This window comes from Hemitrygon akajei, chromosome 5 (genome assembly GCF_048418815.1).
Source record: "Hemitrygon akajei chromosome 5, sHemAka1.3, whole genome shotgun sequence".
Taxonomy (NCBI): Eukaryota; Metazoa; Chordata; class Chondrichthyes; order Myliobatiformes; family Dasyatidae; genus Hemitrygon; species Hemitrygon akajei.
The window spans coordinates 124,162,223-124,181,709 of NC_133128.1; the positions used below are offsets into that span (position 1 = coordinate 124,162,223).

Consider the following 19,487-nt stretch of genomic DNA (forward strand, 5'->3'; position numbering starts at 1 on the left):
TGCTAATAGGTGGTCTCCACTATCTTTGTCTTTGGTAGGCAGAGTTAATGCCATTAAGATGATGATACTACCTAAATTTTTATATTTATTTCAAGCATTACCAATTTTTATTCCTAAATCTTTTTTTGATATGGTTGACTCTAAAATATCTTCTTATTTGTGGCAGAACAAAAATCCTAGGTTAGGTAAAAAATATTTACAGGAGCCTAAGAAGGAGGGCGGCTTGGCTCTACCAAATTTAAGATTTTACTATTGGGCAGTTAATATACGGTATTTAATATTCTGGACACAAGAATCGACTACAGCTGCTTGCCCACAATGGGTAAACTTGGAATGTAAATCTGTGCAAGATTTTTCACTGATTTCAATCTTAGGATCTTCACTTCCTTTTTCGTTATTCAAAATGAATAAACAGATAACTAATCCCATAGTCAAGTATACATTACGAATTTGGTTTCAATTTCGTAAATTTTTTGGCTTGAATAAGTTTATGCTGTCATGTCCTATAATATCTAACTACTTCTTTCGGCCTTCATCTATAGATCAAGCTTTTCCCTTATGGAAAACAAAAGGTATAACATGTTTTCGTGATCTGTTTTTGGATAACATTATGTCCTTTGAACAGCTATCTAATAAATATAATTTACCTAAAACCCATTTTTTTTTAAGATATTTGCAAGTCAGAAATTTTTTGTATAATGAATTAAAGTCTTTTTCGAAAGAATGTCCATTGGACATTACAGAAAGAATTTTAGCCCTCAATCCTTGTCAAAAGGGTTTAGTAGCTATCATTTATAATATGATTATGAGTGTACAGCCAGATGTATCAGAAAAAATTAAGAAGGAATGGCAAGAAGAATTGCATTGTCCTATATCTACTGAGCAATGGGAAAATTTTTTATCATTGGTAAATTCGTCCTCTATCTGTGCTAAACATGCTCTAATACAATTTAAGGTTGTACATAGAGCTCACATGTCTAAAGTTAAACTTGCTTGATTTTATTCTTATGTTAATTCAACCTGTGACAGATGTCATTCTGATGTTGCTTCATTGACTCATATGTTCTGGTCTTGTCCTTGTTTACAAAATTATTGGAAAGATATTTTTAATATTATTTCAAGAGTTTTAAATATCAATTTCCAACCGCATCCTTTTACTGCAATTTTTGGTTTACCAATGATAGATAATAATCGTCTATCCGCTTCATCTCAACGAATGATTGCATTTGTTACATTAATGGCTAGAAGATCTATTTTACTGAATTGGAAAGAAATTAACCCTCCAACTGTATTTCAGTGGTTTTCTCAAACTATTTCTTGTTTGAGTTTAGAAAAAATTAGAAGCGTGGTTTTTGATTCTTCAGTTAAATTTGAGGAAACTTGGAGATCATTTATTCAACATTTTCATATGAGTTAAATGGTCTGATCCTAAACCTTACTGTTATTATCCTTAATTATTTGGATGGCGGTTTGGAGTTATCGGCACTACTGTATGTATTTAACATTATGCAATTGCCCATGTTGGTTAGTTTTAGTTTTTTTTTAAAGTTTTCTTTTAGTTTTTTTGGGGGGGGATTTTTTCTCTTTTTCGATTCTTTTACATTAATACTATGAGTTTGGGAGGCTTTATATATTGATTATTATATATCTGATTGTCTATTTAAACTATTAATTATGTACTCTCAAACATTTTGTATTCATATTTCACTTATGTTTTTCTTAAAATTAATAAAAAGATTTAAAAAGAAAGAAAGGAAAGTTTCCAGGGTGCAGGCCTGGGCTGGGTTGTATGGGAGACTGGCAGTTGCCCATGCTGCAAGTCTCCCCTCTCCAAGCCATCGATGTTGTCCAAGGGAAGGGCAAGGGCCAGTACTGCTTAGCACTGGTGTTGTCACAGAGCAATGTGTGGTTAAGTACCGTGCTCAAGGACACAACATGCTGCCTTCAGAAAAAGCGACCTTCAAATCACTAGACCAACACCTTAACCACTTGGCCACGTGCCAACACAAGAAATATTAAATTGCAATAAAACTATGCAAAACTTTCAGAGCAGAATGCAAATTGTCTAATTAGCTTCCTAGCTCTTGTACAATTTCCCATAACTTTCTCCAAGTCTTTATCCAACTGCTTTGAAACACGAATTAAATCTGAGATCAGGAGCAGTGAACCATTCAGTCCTTGTGTTTGCTTCACCATACAATAAGATCATGGCTGATCCAGTTCTTGGCTTCCAACTTCCCCCTCGAGGCCCTCATAGTTCAACTTTGTGCATGGTAGGTTGTGCCTAACCAATCTGACAGAGTATTGAGGATTTTACCAGGATAGGTGATGAAGGCAAGGCAGTGGATGTTGTCTACATGGATGTTAGCAAGGCATTTGACAAGGTCCCACCTGGAAGGTTGGTCATGAAGATTCAGTTGCTCGACCTTCAAGATGATGTAGTAAATTGGATTAGACATTGGCTTGATTGGAGAAATGACTAGGAGAAGTGTGATGGAGAAATGACTAGGCCAGGGATGAGATGAGGTTCTCCTGAGTGCCTGCATACCAGAAGGTGGTAGTGGATGGTCACCTCTCTGACTGGGGGCCTGTGACTAGTGGAGGGCCTCGGGGACTGGCGCTGGGTCCATTGTTGTTTGTAATCTACAATCAATGAACTGGATGATAATGTGGATAGCTGGATCAGCAAATCTGAGGATGACACCAAGACTGGGGGCTGGAGAATGAAGATGACTATCAGAGCTGGCAGCAGGATCTAGACCAGGTGGGAAAAATGGCAGATGGAATTTAATGCAGAGAAGTGTGAGGTGTTGCACTTTGGTAGGCAAGTCTTACACAGTAAACGGTTGGGCACTGAGGAGTGCAGTAGGACAAAGGGATCTGGGAATACGGGTACATAACTCTTTGTAAGTGGTGTCACAGGTAGATAGGGTCATAAAGAAAGCTTTTGGCACATAGACCTTCATATATCTAAGTATTGAGTACAGAAGATGGGATGTTATGTTGAAGTTGTAGAAGATGTTGGTGAGGCCTAATCTGAATTATTGTATGCAGTTTCGGTCACCTACCTAGGAAAAATATAAATAAGGTTGAAGAAGAAAAGAGAAAATTTACAAGGATGTTTCTGAAACTGGAGGGCGTGAGTTATAAAGAAAGAGTGAATGGGTTAAGACTTCATTCTTTTGAATGTAGAAGATTGATGGGAGATTTGATAGAGGAATACAAAGTTATGAGGGGTATAAAAAGAGTAAATGCAAGCAGGCTTTTTCCACTGAGTTTGGGTGGAACTGCAACTGGAGGTCATGAGTTAAGAGTGAAAGCTGAAAAGCTTAAAGAGAATATGAGGGGAAACTTCTTCACTCAGAGGGTGATGAGAATGTGGAATGAACTGCCAGCGCAACTGGTGCATGTGAGTTCGATTTCAACGCTTAAGAGAAGTTTGGATAGGCACATGGATGGGAAGGGTATGGAGGGCCATGGTCCAGCTGCAGGTCGATGGACAGTTTAAACGGTTTGGCATGGACTAAATGAGCCAAAGGCCTGTTTCTGTACTGTACTTTTCTATGACTCTATTAGCCAATCTCCACCTTACATATATTCAAAGAGACTTTCACCACAGTTTGTTGACAATAAGAATTGCAGAAATTCACATCAGGACAGATGGACTTTCTTCTCACCTCCATCTTAAACAGGGAGGCAGAATTCTGAAATTACGCTTCGTAGCTCTGGATACCACCCCTTCCAAACACCTTCTCGTCATTTACCCCATCAGTTCCCTTCAAAACCCATTGGTCTATACTCCAACAAATAGTTGGCACAACTCTCATACGTCCTCTTCATCCCAGGAATTAATCTAGTATTAATGATGAGGGTGTGTACAGGAGATATGTTGATCAATAACAACTTTGCACTCAACATCAGCAGGACCAAATAACTGACTGTGGACTTCAAGAAGAAGTGGGAAGAACACGCGCCAATCCTCATTGAGGGGTCAGCGATGGAAAGGGTGAGCTGCAACCGGGAGTCAACCTCTTAAAGGATCTATCCTGGGACCAACATGCAATCATGATAAAGGCACACCAGCAGCTAAACTTCATTAAGAATTTGAGGAGATTTGATATGTCAGCAACAAGACTAGCAAATTTCTACAGATGTTCCATGGAATTGCAACACTGTCTGGAGAGGAGGGGCCAATGCACAGAACAGGGAAAAGCTGCAGCGGATTGCAAACTCAGCCAGCTTCATCATAGGCACTAGCCTCCTCAGCATCGAGGACATCAAAAGACCATGCCCCAAGAAGGCAGCATCCCTCATGAAGACCCCTCACCATGCCTTTTTCTTATTTCCGCCATCAGGGAGGTTCAAGAGCCTCACGATCCACACTCAACGTTTTAAGAACATCGTCTTCCCCTCGGCCATCAGATTTCTGAGCGGTCCATGAACTTATGAACATCTTTTATTCTACTTAGCTTACTGTGATTTATAGTAATTACTTATGCCTGCACTCTGCTATCGCAGCACAGCCCATTGACCCGATTCTGACAGTCGTAAACATTGCCAGTGCACGTACATCTTTCCTTTAGTACATACATTTGCTAACTTAGCAGCAGCAATTCAATGCAATAGACAATATAGAAGAAAAAAATAATAAATAAGTAAAGCAAATACAATATACGTATATTGAATAGATTAAACTCGTGCAAAAACATAAATTATATATATTTTCTACCAGCCTTCCTCGCTGCTACCTGTACGCGTTGACGCACTGGGATCCCGGACTCCTGTTTAGGCAGTGATATCGGACTCTCCACGTTCATTACACAAAGTCTCTCTCCGGGAGCTCTGACTTTACTTTGCCAAGCACCTCAGCCTCAGCCCCGCTGTCGGGGGCAGGGCAATGGGGGAAAGGCTGATGCTAGGTAAGCGGATGGAGAGGTGATCCCGCCCGAGCCAAGAGGACAAAGGCGAAGCAGGGAGATTGAATAAACTGATAACCAGCAGATACGCCAACGAGATACCGGTCGTGAAATCCTCGAAACTCACCCTCGCTCCCCGGTCGCCATCATCCTGCGCTTTCAACAAAAGGAGCAAACGCACGATGGATCAGCTGACCATGAGCCGAGGCGCAAGTACCAATCGGATAGCCGAGCTATCGAAACCTCGCAGAATGTCAGCCAATTGCTGAAAAGGAGGAGCATCAGCTCTCGGGCGACCAATCAAAAAGGGACGTAAGCTTTCTTTGGGCGGTTGTCATCCTATCACTGAGATGTTGGTGGGGCAGGCGGCACCAATAATTAAAACGGGATTTTAGACCGTTGTCTCCTGGAGGGCAGGCCGTGAAAACAGTTGTATGGTTCATTTGTTGATCAGAATTGCATGGCGGACTTGTTTCACCAGAATGCACTGCGTGCGTGAAAGGGCTCTATCCCCGCTCTACCCATGCATCCGCGTCTGGCTGAAAATTTGTTTTCTCTCTGTCCCAGGCTTGAAACATCGATTGTCCCATTTCCCCCCACGGATACCAACTCGATGAGTTCTTTCAGCAATTCGCGCTTTTTTTCCCCGCTCCGGATTCCATCATATGCAGTCCCATATCTCAAAATCGAAGTCGAGTTCATATTCATATCCAAGTACATGAACGCACAGGTGCAGTGAAAACTTGAAACAGCATCATAGCCGCACAGCATTCACAAGAAAAATATGACCATAAATTATGCAAGAAAGAAAACAAATGGAACCCCCAGAAGGTTCTTTTATAGTGCAAAGTAGCCACAGCATAGGTAGAAATTAGGATCAGGAATTTCTTTAGCCAGAGTCGTCAAGTCAAGTCACTTTTATTGTCATTTCGACCATAACTGCTGGTACAGTGCATAGTAAAAATGAGACAACATTTTTCAGGACCATGGTGTTACATGACACAGTACAAAAAACTAGACTGAACTACGTAATAAAACAAAAAACAACACAGAGAAAGCTACACTAGACTACAGACCTACACAGGACTACATAAAGTGCACAAAAACAGATGGTGAATTCATTGCCACAGTCGGCTGTGGAGGCTAAGTCATTGGGTATGTTTAAAGCATAGGTTCTTGATTAGTAAGGGTGTCAAAGGTTACAAGGAGAAGGCTGAAGAACGGGGTTGAGAGGGGTAATAGATCAACCATGGGGCAAACTCTAGGCTGAGTGATCCAATTCTGCACCTATGTCTTATGGTCTTATTATGCAGGTTGACTCTAGAATTGAATAGTTGAAGGGAAATAGCTGTTCCTGAATCTGGTGGTGTGGGACTTCAGGCTTCTGTACCTCCTGCCTGATGGTAACGGCTTGAAGATTGCGTAGCCATTTGGGTCTCCAAATAATCATTTAAATATCCTGATGGCTTTTTCCTCCACCATCCGTTCAGGCAAAAAAAAACCAGGCTACCATTACAGCTCAACAGGCAAATCCTTGCAGGGAGGTTTGCCAGTACATTTCTTCAGGGCCAGTGGGGTTTAAACTTGGTGGGCAAGGTGTGGGAGCCAGTGAGTCAAGATGGAGAAACAAGAAGTTGGAAATGTGGCTTACAAATACATAGGCCGCACAAGAGGCAAACAGAAAATATGACAGCTAGCAGAGGAAAGAGCTATATTTAATGGCACTATGTTAAAATATGTTAACTTAAGTTCAAAAGTCAGGAAGTTATGCTGCACCCTTATAAAACTCTAGTTAGGCCATATTTCGAGTATTGCATGTTTCTGGTTGCCAATAGTAGGAATGATGTTGAGTGTGCAGAAGAGGTTTTCCAGGATGTTAGAGAGCAGGTGGTATGGTGAGAGATTAGAGATCCTCTGGAGTAGCAAATGAAGGCTGAGGGAAGATCTGAAAGAGGTGTATAAGATTATTGGAAACAAAGATAGACCCAGGTAGCAATGTCTAAAACTGGAAGGCATACATTTATGGTGAGAGGGAAGTAATTTCAAAGATGATGTGAGGGGCAATTGTATTTTACATTGAATGGTGGGTGCCTGCAATGTGCTGCTTGGTGTGGTGGTTGAGGCAGAACCATTAGGAACTTTTAAGACATTTACATGCACATGAATGAGAGGAAAACAGAAGCATATGGACATTGAGCAAGCAGAACTGACCAGTTTAGTTATCCACTTGATACTAATTTAATTGGCTGACAACATTGTACAGAGCAAAGGGTCCGTTACTATGCTGTAATGCTCGATGTTCCATTAAAAGTGCAGATGCTCGAAATAAAAAAATAAAAAACAACAAAAATGTTACAAACAGTCAGCAATATCTATGGTAAAAAAAAAAGTCTACTTTTCCGGTCTGGGAATCTTCATCAAAACTGGGAAAGAGAGATTCTTTCTGGAGCTCCAGTTTCCTTTCACATCCATAGAGATGTGCAGGCTGGTGGGTTAACTGGCCTCTGTAAATCACCCCCAGTGAGAAGAATCTGGGGAGGGGAGGAGAACGTGAGAATAAAAAATGGGATTACTCTAAATGGTTGGTTGGAACAGATTTGGTGGGCTCGTGGGCCTATGCCTATGCTTTATCTATGGCAATTGAATCAGAATCTAGTTTATTATCACTGTCATATGGAACATCAAAAACTACAGCACAGTGCCGGGCCTTCAACCCACAATGTTGTGCCAACCTTTTAATCTGCTCTACGACCAGTCTAACCCTTCCCTCCTACATGCCGTGCAATTTGCTGTTTTGTGGCAGCAGTGCTCTGTTCAGAAATCTGATGGCAGAGGGGAAGAAGCTGTTCCTAAAATGTTGAGTGTGGGTCCTCAGGCTCCTGTCCCTCCTCCCCAATAATGGGAAGAGGGCATGCAACAGCTGGTGAGGGTTTTTAATGATGGACACCAACTTTCGAGGATATCCTGTGGTGGGGACTGTTGTAGCTGTGATGAAACTGACTGAGTCTACCACCACGTGTAGCCTCTTTTGATCCTGTGCATTGGAGCCTCCATGCCAGGCTATGATGCAAATAGTTAGAATCCTCTCCATGGTACATGAGCAGGAATTTGCTAGAGTGTTTGCTGGCAAACTAAATCTTCTCAAACTTTAATGAAGTATAGCTGCTGCCATGCTTTCTTTGTGATTACATTGATGTGTTGGGCCCTCTGAGATGAACTTGAAACTGCTTACCCTTTCCTGTACAGGCTCCTTAATGAGTACGTGTGTGTTCTCTCGACCTCCCCTTCCCGAAGTCCACAATCAAGTACCTAGTCTTACTGATGCAGTGAGTAAGGTTACTGTTGCAACACCAGTCAAGCAGCCAATCTATCTCACTCCTATACATCTCATCATCTGAGATTCTGCCAACAACAGTGGTGTCATTGGCAAATTTATAAATGGCATTTGAGTTGTGCTTCACCACACAGTCATAAATAGAGAGAGAGTAGAGCCTCGAGAGTGCCTTTGTTGATTGCCAGCGAGGTGATGCCATTCCTGATCACTATGGACTATACGCAGATGTTCTGGAATCATCCAATCTGTGGCAACACGAGTGAATCTGCAGATGCTGGAAATAAATAAAAAACACAAAATGCTGGCAGAACTCAGCAGGCCAGACAGCATCTATGGGAGGAGGTAGTGACATTTCGGGCCGAAACCCTCCAATCTGTGTTTGGTTTTGCCAGTGTTGGTATCACTTTGTAAATGCCAATTACAATACACTAGACTGGACTACACTAGATTCCAAGTGAATCACTACTTCATCTAAAAGGGACTGTTAGGATCCCTGGATGGTGAGCAGGAAAGAAATGAAAAGACAGAGATTGTACCTCCTGCATTTGCACGGGGAAATGTTAAATATCCACGACACCATTGACAGTGTGACTAGGCACAGCGCAAACATCATCTATATATTCACTGCTGACACAACTATTATTGGCAGAATCTCAGATGGTGACGATGAGGTGTACGTGTGAAATAGATCAACTGGTTGATTGGTGTCGTGACAGCAATCTTGCACAACATCAGAAAGACCAAGCAATTGAATGTAAACTTCAGGAAAAGGATGTCAAGGGTACATACACCATTCCTCAATTAGCAGTACAAGAAAGGGTGAGCAGGTTCAAGTTCCTGACTGTCAATATCTCTGAAGATCTATCCCGGGGTTCTGGACTTCAGGAATAGAAGCATGGACGAGGAAAGGAGGAAGATTTGTTAAGTCTTTATAATCCGGTTTGGCCACATATGGAATTTTGTGCCCGATTCTGCCGGCTGCCCTTGAAGGATCTGAAGGTCCCAGTGTTGTCCATAGCTGGTTTAAAATATGATAGAAAACATTGAATTCGAATGGATCAAGGACAGTGAAAGAAGACAGATCAATTATCTTTGTTCCTGCCATGTGCTTGGAGATGGAGGCTGCCATTTTGTGGAACTGTTTTACAACTTCCATTTTGTGAGATGAAGTTGCCTGACTTTTAGTGTTTTAAAGTATACACAATGATGCTTCAAGTAATCTGCTGGACTACAGATAATTTACAAAGTAGTTATTTGTGAAGTGCTCTTTGATACAACATGCTGGTTTGTGAATGTTGGGGTTGTTGTCTGCCTGGAGTAATTCCAGCCGGTTACTGAAGAGAACAAAGGGTCATAAATTATTGATCGTCACTTGTTGGGAAGAGGGCGATAAATGGACGCTGGCTTGGAACAGGGCCGAAAGGTGAAAGGTGTCAAAGGTCAGACACTGGGCCTACGGCAGATGACAGTGGAATGCAATATGTGAATTGATAAGAAACAAATATATGTGGATACTTTGAGCGTGTTGTTAAGCGATAACTCTCTCCAGAGACCTAGAACCGCAAGGAAGAACCTTCAACCCACGGGCTGGGAGAATAAAGAATCAATTGTCTAGCCAGCAGAGATCCCCTGTTTGTGTTATAAATTGGAAAAGTGGTCTGAGTGAATATCGTTACAGAGGGAACAGTAGAATAGTTACGTTGTTGATTGTGCAGAGGCAATAAAGTGTGAGCTTCGAATAATTACAAGTTGCGTAGTGAATTTCCTAACTTAGTCCTGTTGATAAATGACCAATGCCAGAATAGGCTCAAAGTGATCTGTACAACAAAAACTTGTTTTAAAATAGTTTAAAATCTCTGGAACAATCAGCTTTCAAAACATAATTTTGTAAAGGTGAGGTTAAATTGTTTAAATTGTTGACTAGGGGAAAATGGAAGAATAGGACTGGCAGTGTTGCTCAGCAAAGTGCTGGCAAGGATAGTTAAGAAGGACCTGTGGATGGACAGTTACAGATGACATAGCAGAGAAGAACCAGGGAACAGCCACTTAAAGTGAGGAAGCAGAAAGTGCAGTTTCATTTTGCTCAGAGTGATCAATCAAAACACTAGCATTCTGGAATTCAGATTTCAGCAGACAATAGAACTATCAGGCAAGAGTTTGCAAGGTAATGGCTGTAGGATTTTGCCCTGATCACCCTGGAGATCAGAGAGCAAATTGCTATGCACTGAGGCACAGCTGACTCCTCATATGGCTGAAGATTGGAGCTATTCACTCAGTGGTCCCTTTATTACATATACTGGTTCGTTAATGTAAATATCTAATCAGCCAATCATGTGGCAGCAAATCAATGCATAAAAGCATGCAGGCATTGTCAAGAGGTTCAGTTGTTGTACAGAATGGGGAAGAACTGTGATCTAAGTGACTGACCATTCAATGATTGTTGATGCCAGACTATGTGGTTTAAGCATCTCAGAAACTGCTAAACTCCTGGGATTTTCATGCACAAAGTTCTCTAGAGTTTACAGAGGATGGTGAGAAAAACAAAAAATATCCAGCAAGTGGTAGTTCTGTGGACAAAAACGCTCTGTGAGAAGTCAGAGGAGAATGGCCAGACTGGTTCAAGGTTACAGGAAGGTGACAGTAACTCCAATAACCACATCACAACAATGGTGTGCAGAGGAGCATCTCTGAACACATAACACTTCAAACCTTGAAGTGGAAGGGCTACAGCAGCAGAAGACCATGAACATATGCTCAGTGGCCACTTTATTAGGTACATGAATATAAAGGGTAGTTTTAATGTTTAAGCTGAGGATCCTAGAAGGGTAAAACATTTCATAGTAGGAGTTTCCAAGTTACTGAATGATTTAATATGTACAAATACATGAATACAAAGAGAACACATTTTTCACAAATACCAATGTAAACTTTATTTTTATGCAAAGAACAAAAGCCAACATTTACAAAAATAACCTTTTTAAAAAATCTTGTTTTCTACATGGAGATATTGACAATGGCACACAAGCCACTGGGATAAAAAGCTCGAAGTTGTTGACTATCGTTCTTCTAACAAGCAAGCATATGTACACACATGAAACCACACATTCAAACCACCATGCACAACAACATACAATTCAATGGTGAATACAAAATCACCCAGCCTGATTGGATAATAACTTTTCCAACATAAGGAGACATAAATTTCCAATTTATTAGCAAACACTGCGGGATTCTTCATCTTATTTTAAATACAAAATTCTCCTGTGCTTGGACAATGTGCAGATGTGGCTGTATACATTTAATTATCCCTTGATCACAATGAGGATCAATATAGATACACACACTTAAACCCTATTTTTTTTAAAGTCGTAAAGGAGCAGTTTTGTGTCCTTATAGGATCCTCTTATTTCATGCTGCTTCTACGTCGGGATGTTCCCGGAGATGTTCCTAGGAATGAAAATAACAGTTGTACAAAATGAGATGGCTTCCAGTAACAATTCAATGTGAACTTTAAGGATACAGACTGACAGAAGTCAAATACTGTTATAGAGAAAGCCTGTAAGAGGTGAAATGGACTCAAAATACAAGGGGAAGGATGCTGTCCAGCATTCCACATTTCTACCCAACAGATCTCTCCCATCTCCTACAGTGCCTCAACAACTGATGCCTTGAGTTTGTCAACAAACCACGTGCACATCAACAAAAACAAGAAAGCAATGATCTCAAACACTCTAAATGTTTTGGCTTGCTCATGCAGAATGGTGACCCAGAAATTTGAAGAATCCAGCACAAGAACAGGCCCTTCAATCTAATTGGTGTCAAATTAAACAAATCCCTTCTGCACGCGTTCCAATTCCCTGCATGTCCATGCGGTTATCTAAATGCCTCTTGAACACCACTATTGTATCTGCAAGAGTCAGTAACCACAAAAGGAGGGAGAAATCAATCAAAAAGGAGGAAAATATTAGGAGTGGAGTATACATCAACATTCTTTACACAAAACCCTCCAAATACGCTAATAGATAAACAGACTGACTTCTATAGACGTGTAGTGGAGAGTATACTGACTGGCTGCATCATAGCCTTGTATGGAAACACCAATGCTTTTAAACAGAAAATGTGGATTCGACCCATTACATCACGGGTAAAGCCCTTCCAATCTTTGAGCACATCTACATGAAATGCTTTTGTAGGAAAGCAGCATTTATCATCAGGGACCCCTACCACCCAGGTTGTGCTGTCTTCTCGCTGCTGCCATCAGGAAGGTAGTACAGGAGCCTCAGGACACACACCACCAGGTTCGAGAACAGTTACTACCCTCAACCATCAAGCTCTTGAACAAAAGGGGATAATGACACTCAACTTCACTTGCCCCATTGAAATTTCCCACAACCAGTGAATGCACTTTCAAGGTCTCTTCATCTCATGTTCACCTTATTTACTGCTATTTATTTATATCTGCATTTGCACAGTTTGTTGTCTTCTGCACTCTGGTTGATCTTTCATTGATCCTATTATAGTTACTACTCTATAGATTTGTTGAGTATGCCCACAAGAAAATGAATCTCAGGGTTGTGTATGGTGACATATATGTACTTTGATAATAAACTTTACTTTGAACTTTGACTAGGCCATCACGACTGGCATTGAACTCATTTGGCGCCTTACAACATATTCCCAAAAAACTATTCTGGGAGGCAGCATGGCTGTTCTCAAATGGCAGTTTTAAAACATAACACCCCGTCATCTTGTGGGAAACCATGGCCCAACAAAAGAGAGGAACTATTCGGGAAGGCACTAAGGCCGTCAAGTCCATGTTTCAGGAACAGACAGAAACCCAATGTAAATGGCATTGCACGCTATTCGTCAAACATCTTCTAACCCAGCTACGGCAGCCTGCCGAACTCACATCAGCATTATCAGTCACCCTGGAACATACAGAAATGGAGTGAAGGCAAGTTATCGTCAAACCAAAGGGCTGGTCTGAGAAGAGCATGTGACAGTTTACATACCTCCAAGTCGTTGCTGGATTGCCTCAAGCCTCTGAATATATTCAGTGAGTGAGCATTCCGGATCTTGATTGCTTGAAAGGACTGACTGGTCCTGCCCTCCTCCAAATGAGAAATATGATCTGTGTAACAAATAAAGGGCAGGTGTCACTATCACCTTGCACAATGGAACCTCATCTTCCATTTAATTTATAGTGCAAAAATGTACAAAGCTCCTGGTCAGCTGGGTTCAAATTAAATGTTTATTATCAAATTACATACATGTCACCATATACTACCCTGAAATTCATTTTCTTGCAGGCATTCCGAGCAGAACAAAGAAATACAATAGAGTCATGAAAAGCTACACGCAAAGACTGACAAGCAACCGATGTGCAAAAGACAAGCTGTGCAAGTACAACAAAAAAAGATAACAAGTAAATAAATAGATAATGCTGAGAAAATGCATTATTGAGTTCTTGAGAGTGAGTGCACAGGTTGTGGAATCAGTTCAGTGTTGAGGTGAGTGAAGTTATCCACGCTGGTACAGGAGCCTGGTGGTTGAAGGGTAGTAGTTGTTTTAAACTGGTGGTGTGGGACCGAAGGCTCCAGATGGCAGCAGTGAAAAGCGAGTCTAGCTTGTTATGGTGGGTGATCTTGATGATGGATGCTGCTTTCTTGTGGCAGAGTTCCTTGTAGATATGCTCAATGGTGGGGAGGTTATTCCTGTGTTAGACTGGACTGTATCCACCACTTCTTGCAGACTTTTCCATTCTTGGGCATTGAAGCAGTGGACTAAAGGTGGTAGATTGACAGCCAGCACTTCAAAGCACTGGAAAGGCTCAAAAAACTGTCAATTCTATTGGCAAAGTGGCTGACTCAATGTCAATGATATTTCCCAGAATCTAGACTCCAATGGGCAGGGCAGAACAAAAGCAGATTAAGAGAGCAAGCTAATATAAAAAATATAGAAACTGACAGTATTAAATTCTGCAGGTATGTATTAAGGGAAAGGCTAACTTCAGCATTGGTAACTTTGAAAATGAGATCAAGAAATTTAAAGGAAATAATGGAATGTCAGATACTTCATTATTTGCCTTTATAGTAGAAGACTGAAAACATCTCTGTAATTGTAGGGATTTTCTCTAAAAACTTCACTTCGTGACATGACCTAAGTCCTTGAGTTTTGGCCAGTGACTGTTAACCCCATCTCATAATTTTGAATCAGGTAGTCTCTTAAACTTCCTATGCTCCAAGGAAAACAAACCCAGTTTCTCCTGATAATGGAATTATTCCATGCCAGGCAACAACCTGGTGAGTTTCTTCAGAACATCCTCTTCAGCATAATCACACTGTTTCTATAGTATGCAATCAGGATTGTACAGTTGTGGCCTTAGTTAAAGTTTTACAAAGTTGTACCATATCTTTCCTGCTTCTATTGACATGGTCCTGGCTAGCATTTTCCACCTTTTCCCTTTCCTCCCTAATTGGTCCTTAATCCCCACACTTGATTCCCAATCTTTCCCAATTTCTCTCAATCACCAACACCTGGTTTCCATTAGCCACCAGAGGATAAGACTCCGACAGCTTCGGTCAGCCTTTGTCAGATTATTGGTTGACTCTCAGAGAGACAGGAATCTTGCTCCAAGTCTTCAACCCTGTATCTCTCCGTAAACCAAGTCTCCCAGGTCCTGACTCAGCCTGGTCCTGATCCTACACTCGCTATGGAGATTCTGCCTCCTGATCCTGCCTCCGCGTCAGAGTCTTGCACTTGGGTTCGTTTTCCTGCCACGTCTGTGTCACATCTATATTCAATGCCCCAACAATTATCCTGTACATCACCTTCACCACTTCATCTACCAGTACTGGCACTGACATGGATCCATATACTTGTACAGCCTGGTTAGTCTAGACAATTTCAAAGGGGAAGATGCATCTTCCAACTCAACCACTGGAAATAATTCCTCACACATTCTTTGCTTCTCTTAAATAATGCAAAGTTACAATATTTCAATTAGCAATGTGTATACCCTGTGCATTAACTAAATATCCTCCTCCCCTCTCCAACAACATCAAAAGCAAAACAAAAATAAAAGCATGCTGAAATAGCGGTGAAGACCAACTATGAAACCATTTCACATTTAATTTATTTTAATGACATAATCGTGAAAATTTAAAAAGGACGAAATGGGTTGATGACTCAACTTTGTGCTGCAAACATCTTAATAGCACTGGTGTTTTCCAACCCTGCTTATTTCCAATCAAACTGCATTAACATAGGGCACGAGCCAAATGATTAATGAGATCTTGTGAAAGGAAGACTCCATCGAGTTAGCTGTGACTATGAGAGTCTTAGACCAGTCAAGATCCTTGGGATCAGAATGGATCATGAATGGCTTCAGACACAGCACCCTGAGGCACTGGTGATAATTACAGGGGACTTCAACCATGTGACTTTGGACAAGACACTACCTGCTTTCTCCCAGTACGTGGATTGCTACACCAGGGGTAATAGGACTATTGACCTACTGTATGCAAACGTAGAGGAGGCATATAGTGCATCCCCACTGCCTTCATTGGGGAAAGCTGATCACAACCTGGTTTTGTTACAGCCCAGATATAAATCAATTGTGATGAGGCATCCCACTACCACACGCTCTTTTAGGAAGTGGACTCCTGAAGCTGAACAGGCCCTGAGAGACTGCTTCGGTACTACTAACTGGGATGTACTGCAAGGGGGGCTCTGTGGGGGCGTTGAGGAGGTCACTGAATGCACAACGGACTATATTAACTTTTGTGTGGATGCAGTTGTCCCTGTTAGAACTGTTCGCTGCTATCCCAATAATAAGCCCTGGATCACTAGTCACATCAAAGGCCTCCTAAACCAGAAGAAGAGGGCCTTTAAAGATGGTGATCGGTTGGAGCTTAAAAGAGTTCAGAAGGAACTCAGAGTACAGATAAGGGGGGCAAAGGAGCAGTATAGGAGGAAGCTAGAACAAAAGCTGCAGAAAAAAAGCATGAAGGAGGTGTGGGATGGGATGAAGATCATCACCGGATGCGGTGCAAAGCGGGGGGCGAACATAAGTGGAGATGTGGAGAAAGCGAACCAGCTGAACAACTTCTTCAACAGGTTCGACAGCTCAATCTCATCCTCACCGCAGAAATCCACACCAGGCTTACTTCCCTCACAGGAAAATAGCCACTCACAGGAGACCTTGCCCGCGCCCAGGATTACGGCTGCACAGGTGGAAGGTCAACTGAGGAAGATCTGTACCAGCAAGGCGGCTGGACCGGATGGAGTTTCCCCACGATTACTGAGGGCCTGTGCGACTGAGCTGGGAGAACCACTACAGCGCATCTTCAACATGAGCCTGGAGCAGAGAAGAGTACCCAGACAGTGGAAAACATCCTGTATTGTCCCGGTACCGAAGAAACCACAACCAAAGGAGTTGAATGACTTCAGACCTGTTGCCTTGACGTCGCACGTTATGAAGACCATGGAGCGGCTGATAATACAGAATCTGAGGCCACAAACCAGGCACGCCCAGGATCCTCTTCAGTTTGCGTATAAGGAGAAGGTGGGAGTGGAGGATGCTATCACGTATTTGCTGCACAAATCACTCTCTCACCTAGAGGGGGTCAGTTGTGCTGTGAGGATTACATTCCTTGACTTCTCTAGTGCCTTTAACACCATCCAGCCCAAGATCTTAAGGCACAAACTAACGGAGATGGGAGTAGACTCTCACATGGTGGATTGGATAGTGGACTACTTGACAGATAGACCTCAGTATGTGCGGTTGGGAGACTGTAGGTCTGACACGGTGGTCAGCAGCACAGGGGCGCCGCAGGGAACCGTACTCTCTCCGGTCCTGTTCACCCTGTACACATCAGACTTCCAATATAACTCGGAGTCCTGCCATGTGCAGAAGTTCGCTGATGACACGGCCATAGAGGGGTGTGTCAGGAATGGACAGGAGGAGGAGTATAGGAAACTGATACAGGACTTTGTGATATGGTGCAACTCAAACTACCTGCGTCTCAATATCACTAAGACCAAGGAGATGGTGGTGGACTTTAGGAGATCTAGGCCTCATATGGAGCCAGTGATCATTAATGGAGAATGTGTGGAGCAGGTTAAGACCTACAAGTATCTGGGAGTACAGTTAGACGAGAAGCTAGACTGGACTGCCAACACAGATGCCTTGTGCAGGAAGGCACAGAGTCGACTGTACTTCCTAAGAAGGTTGGCGTCATTCAATGTCTGTAGTGAGATGCTGAAGATGTTCTATAGGTCAGTTGTGGAGAGCGCCCTCTTCTTTGTGGTGGCATGTTGGGGAGGAAGCATTAAGAAGAGGGACGCCTCACGTCTTAATAAGCTGGTAAGGAAGGCGGGCTCTGTCGTGGGCAAAGTACTGGAGAGTTTAACATCGGTAGCTGAGCGAATGGCGCTGAGTAGGCTACGGTCAATTATGGAAAACTCTGAACATCCTCTACATAGCACCATCCAGAGACAGAGAAGCAGTTTCAGCGACAGGTTACTATCGATGCAATGCTCCTCAGACAGGATGAAGAGGTCAATACTCCCCAATGCCATTAGGCTTTACAATTCTACCGCCAGGACTTAAGAACTTTTTAAAAGCTATTATTAATGCTTTTTGAGATAGTGATTTAGATGCATATCATATTTTTTACTGAGTTAAGTATTGTATGTAATTAGTTTTGCTACAACAAGTGTATGGGACATTGGAAAAAAAGTTGAATTTCCCCATGGGAATGAATAAAGTATCTATCTATCTATCTAAGAATTAGTGTGCTTATCACTGAAAAAGTCCCTTGTGTGCCTAGATTCAGGTCTACATGTTACAATGGATTTGATCTTCCAGCTTGATAATCCATCTCACCTATTCTGCAGTCGATAGGAAGACTTTGGTGATTGGTGACTTGCATTATTAAGTCTGCGAGCAGAAACATTATCCTTGGTTGGTGGTGAGTTTGTAATGTGAGTCAATATTGATTGCTGTTGCCGAAGGACTTCAGTTTTAGCGGCTGGAGCTGGAAATAGAAAAAGAAAATTCTGAGTTACCAAGGTCAGTTGCTTGATAAGACAGATGCCTTCCCTTATCTGGTCACCTTGTGCCCCTTAAAATGAGCTTACTTGTACAGAATATAGGCAATGCCCACGCCACAGCCATTTGGAAATTCACCCTTAAAGAATTCATAAATCATTACCCAAATATTTGAGGCACAGAATAAAATTCAATTATCCCAAAAGATGTAAACTGAGATCAGGTGCATTATTCAAAGAATATAAAAAAAGTTCTACGTGGTTTATTTTCATTTACTGAAAACAATCAGAAAAGCTTTCCTCCACTGCTTCTTGACTTTGTGTTCCAAGAACTGAGAGAAGTCACCTAGACCAGGATTAATTTAGTCTTTTTATATCCAACACTCATGTTATTTTAAGATGGGTACCATTTTATTTCAGAACAAGAATGCCGCAGAGATTCTTTAGACAGGGAAAAATAACAAATTTATTAGGGTTTTTGATTCAGAGTCACATATTGGACCAGATCTTGTTGGGCGCAGTCCATGTGTTTAATGGGCAAACCTGGGTCGAATGTACAGGGTCATCAACATCAGCTTTGCAGATGACCCAATAAAGAACACAGAGAAACTTGGACAGCTAACAAAGCAGGGAGCAGAGCTTTGTTTTCTGTCAAGGTAAATAATTAACATTTTAAATGCTAAAAAACAAAAAACGAGCACTGAGCAATAATTGGAAACATTATTTTTAATTATTTTGCTCTAGTTTACTTCTTTCTCTAGGCTTTGTCTAGAACCCCCAATGAGATCAACAAGGTGCTTCAGGTCTGATATGAATGGCAAAACTAAATTAAGATTAAGGTTAAGACAATTAAGATTACCTTTACTTGTCACATGTATGTCAAATTGTTCATGTCAAATCAAAGGAGGGAGAATTGCAGTCCCATTGAAGGGCCACGACCCGAAACGTTAGCTCTACTCTTTTCCATCAATACTCCCTGGCCTGCCGAGTTCCTCCAGAATTTTGTGGGTATTGCTTGGATTTCTAGTATCTGCAGATTTTCTCTCGTTTGTGAGGGAGAATAGTGCTGGGTACCTCAGCAAATTGAATACCAGCAAGACTTAGCCAACTTTTCAAACTGTAGAGCCATCACAGAGTTATCAAATCAGCCTTTCAAATGGGCAAAGCTTTGGTCAGTTGGTTTA

General features: G+C 41.7%; 2 protein-coding genes across 8 annotated transcripts in view; both read right to left on the reverse strand.

Annotated features, from left to right (window-relative positions):
- Positions 1-5,135, reverse strand: part of lss (lanosterol synthase (2,3-oxidosqualene-lanosterol cyclase)) — a 112,698-nt gene extending 107,563 nt beyond the window's left edge. The window contains exon 1 of the mRNA XM_073046376.1: positions 5,044-5,135. Within this exon, the coding sequence (XP_072902477.1) occupies positions 5,044-5,066 (23 nt within the window). The 5' untranslated portion in view covers positions 5,067-5,135. The remainder of the gene's footprint in view (positions 1-5,043) is intronic.
- Positions 5,136-11,154: 6,019 nt separating this feature from the next.
- The window catches only part of pcnt (pericentrin), a 215,085-nt gene continuing 206,752 nt past the window's right edge, over positions 11,155-19,487 (reverse strand). For all 7 annotated transcript variants that reach the window (XM_073046383.1, XM_073046379.1, XM_073046380.1 and 4 more), the window contains 3 exons: positions 18,140-18,290; positions 13,263-13,381; positions 11,155-11,697 (listed from right to left, as the gene is read on the reverse strand). In XM_073046383.1, coding sequence (XP_072902484.1) covers positions 11,654-11,697; positions 13,263-13,381; positions 18,140-18,290 — 314 coding nt within the window. In that variant the 3' untranslated portion in view covers positions 11,155-11,653. The remainder of the gene's footprint in view (positions 11,698-13,262; positions 13,382-18,139; positions 18,291-19,487) is intronic.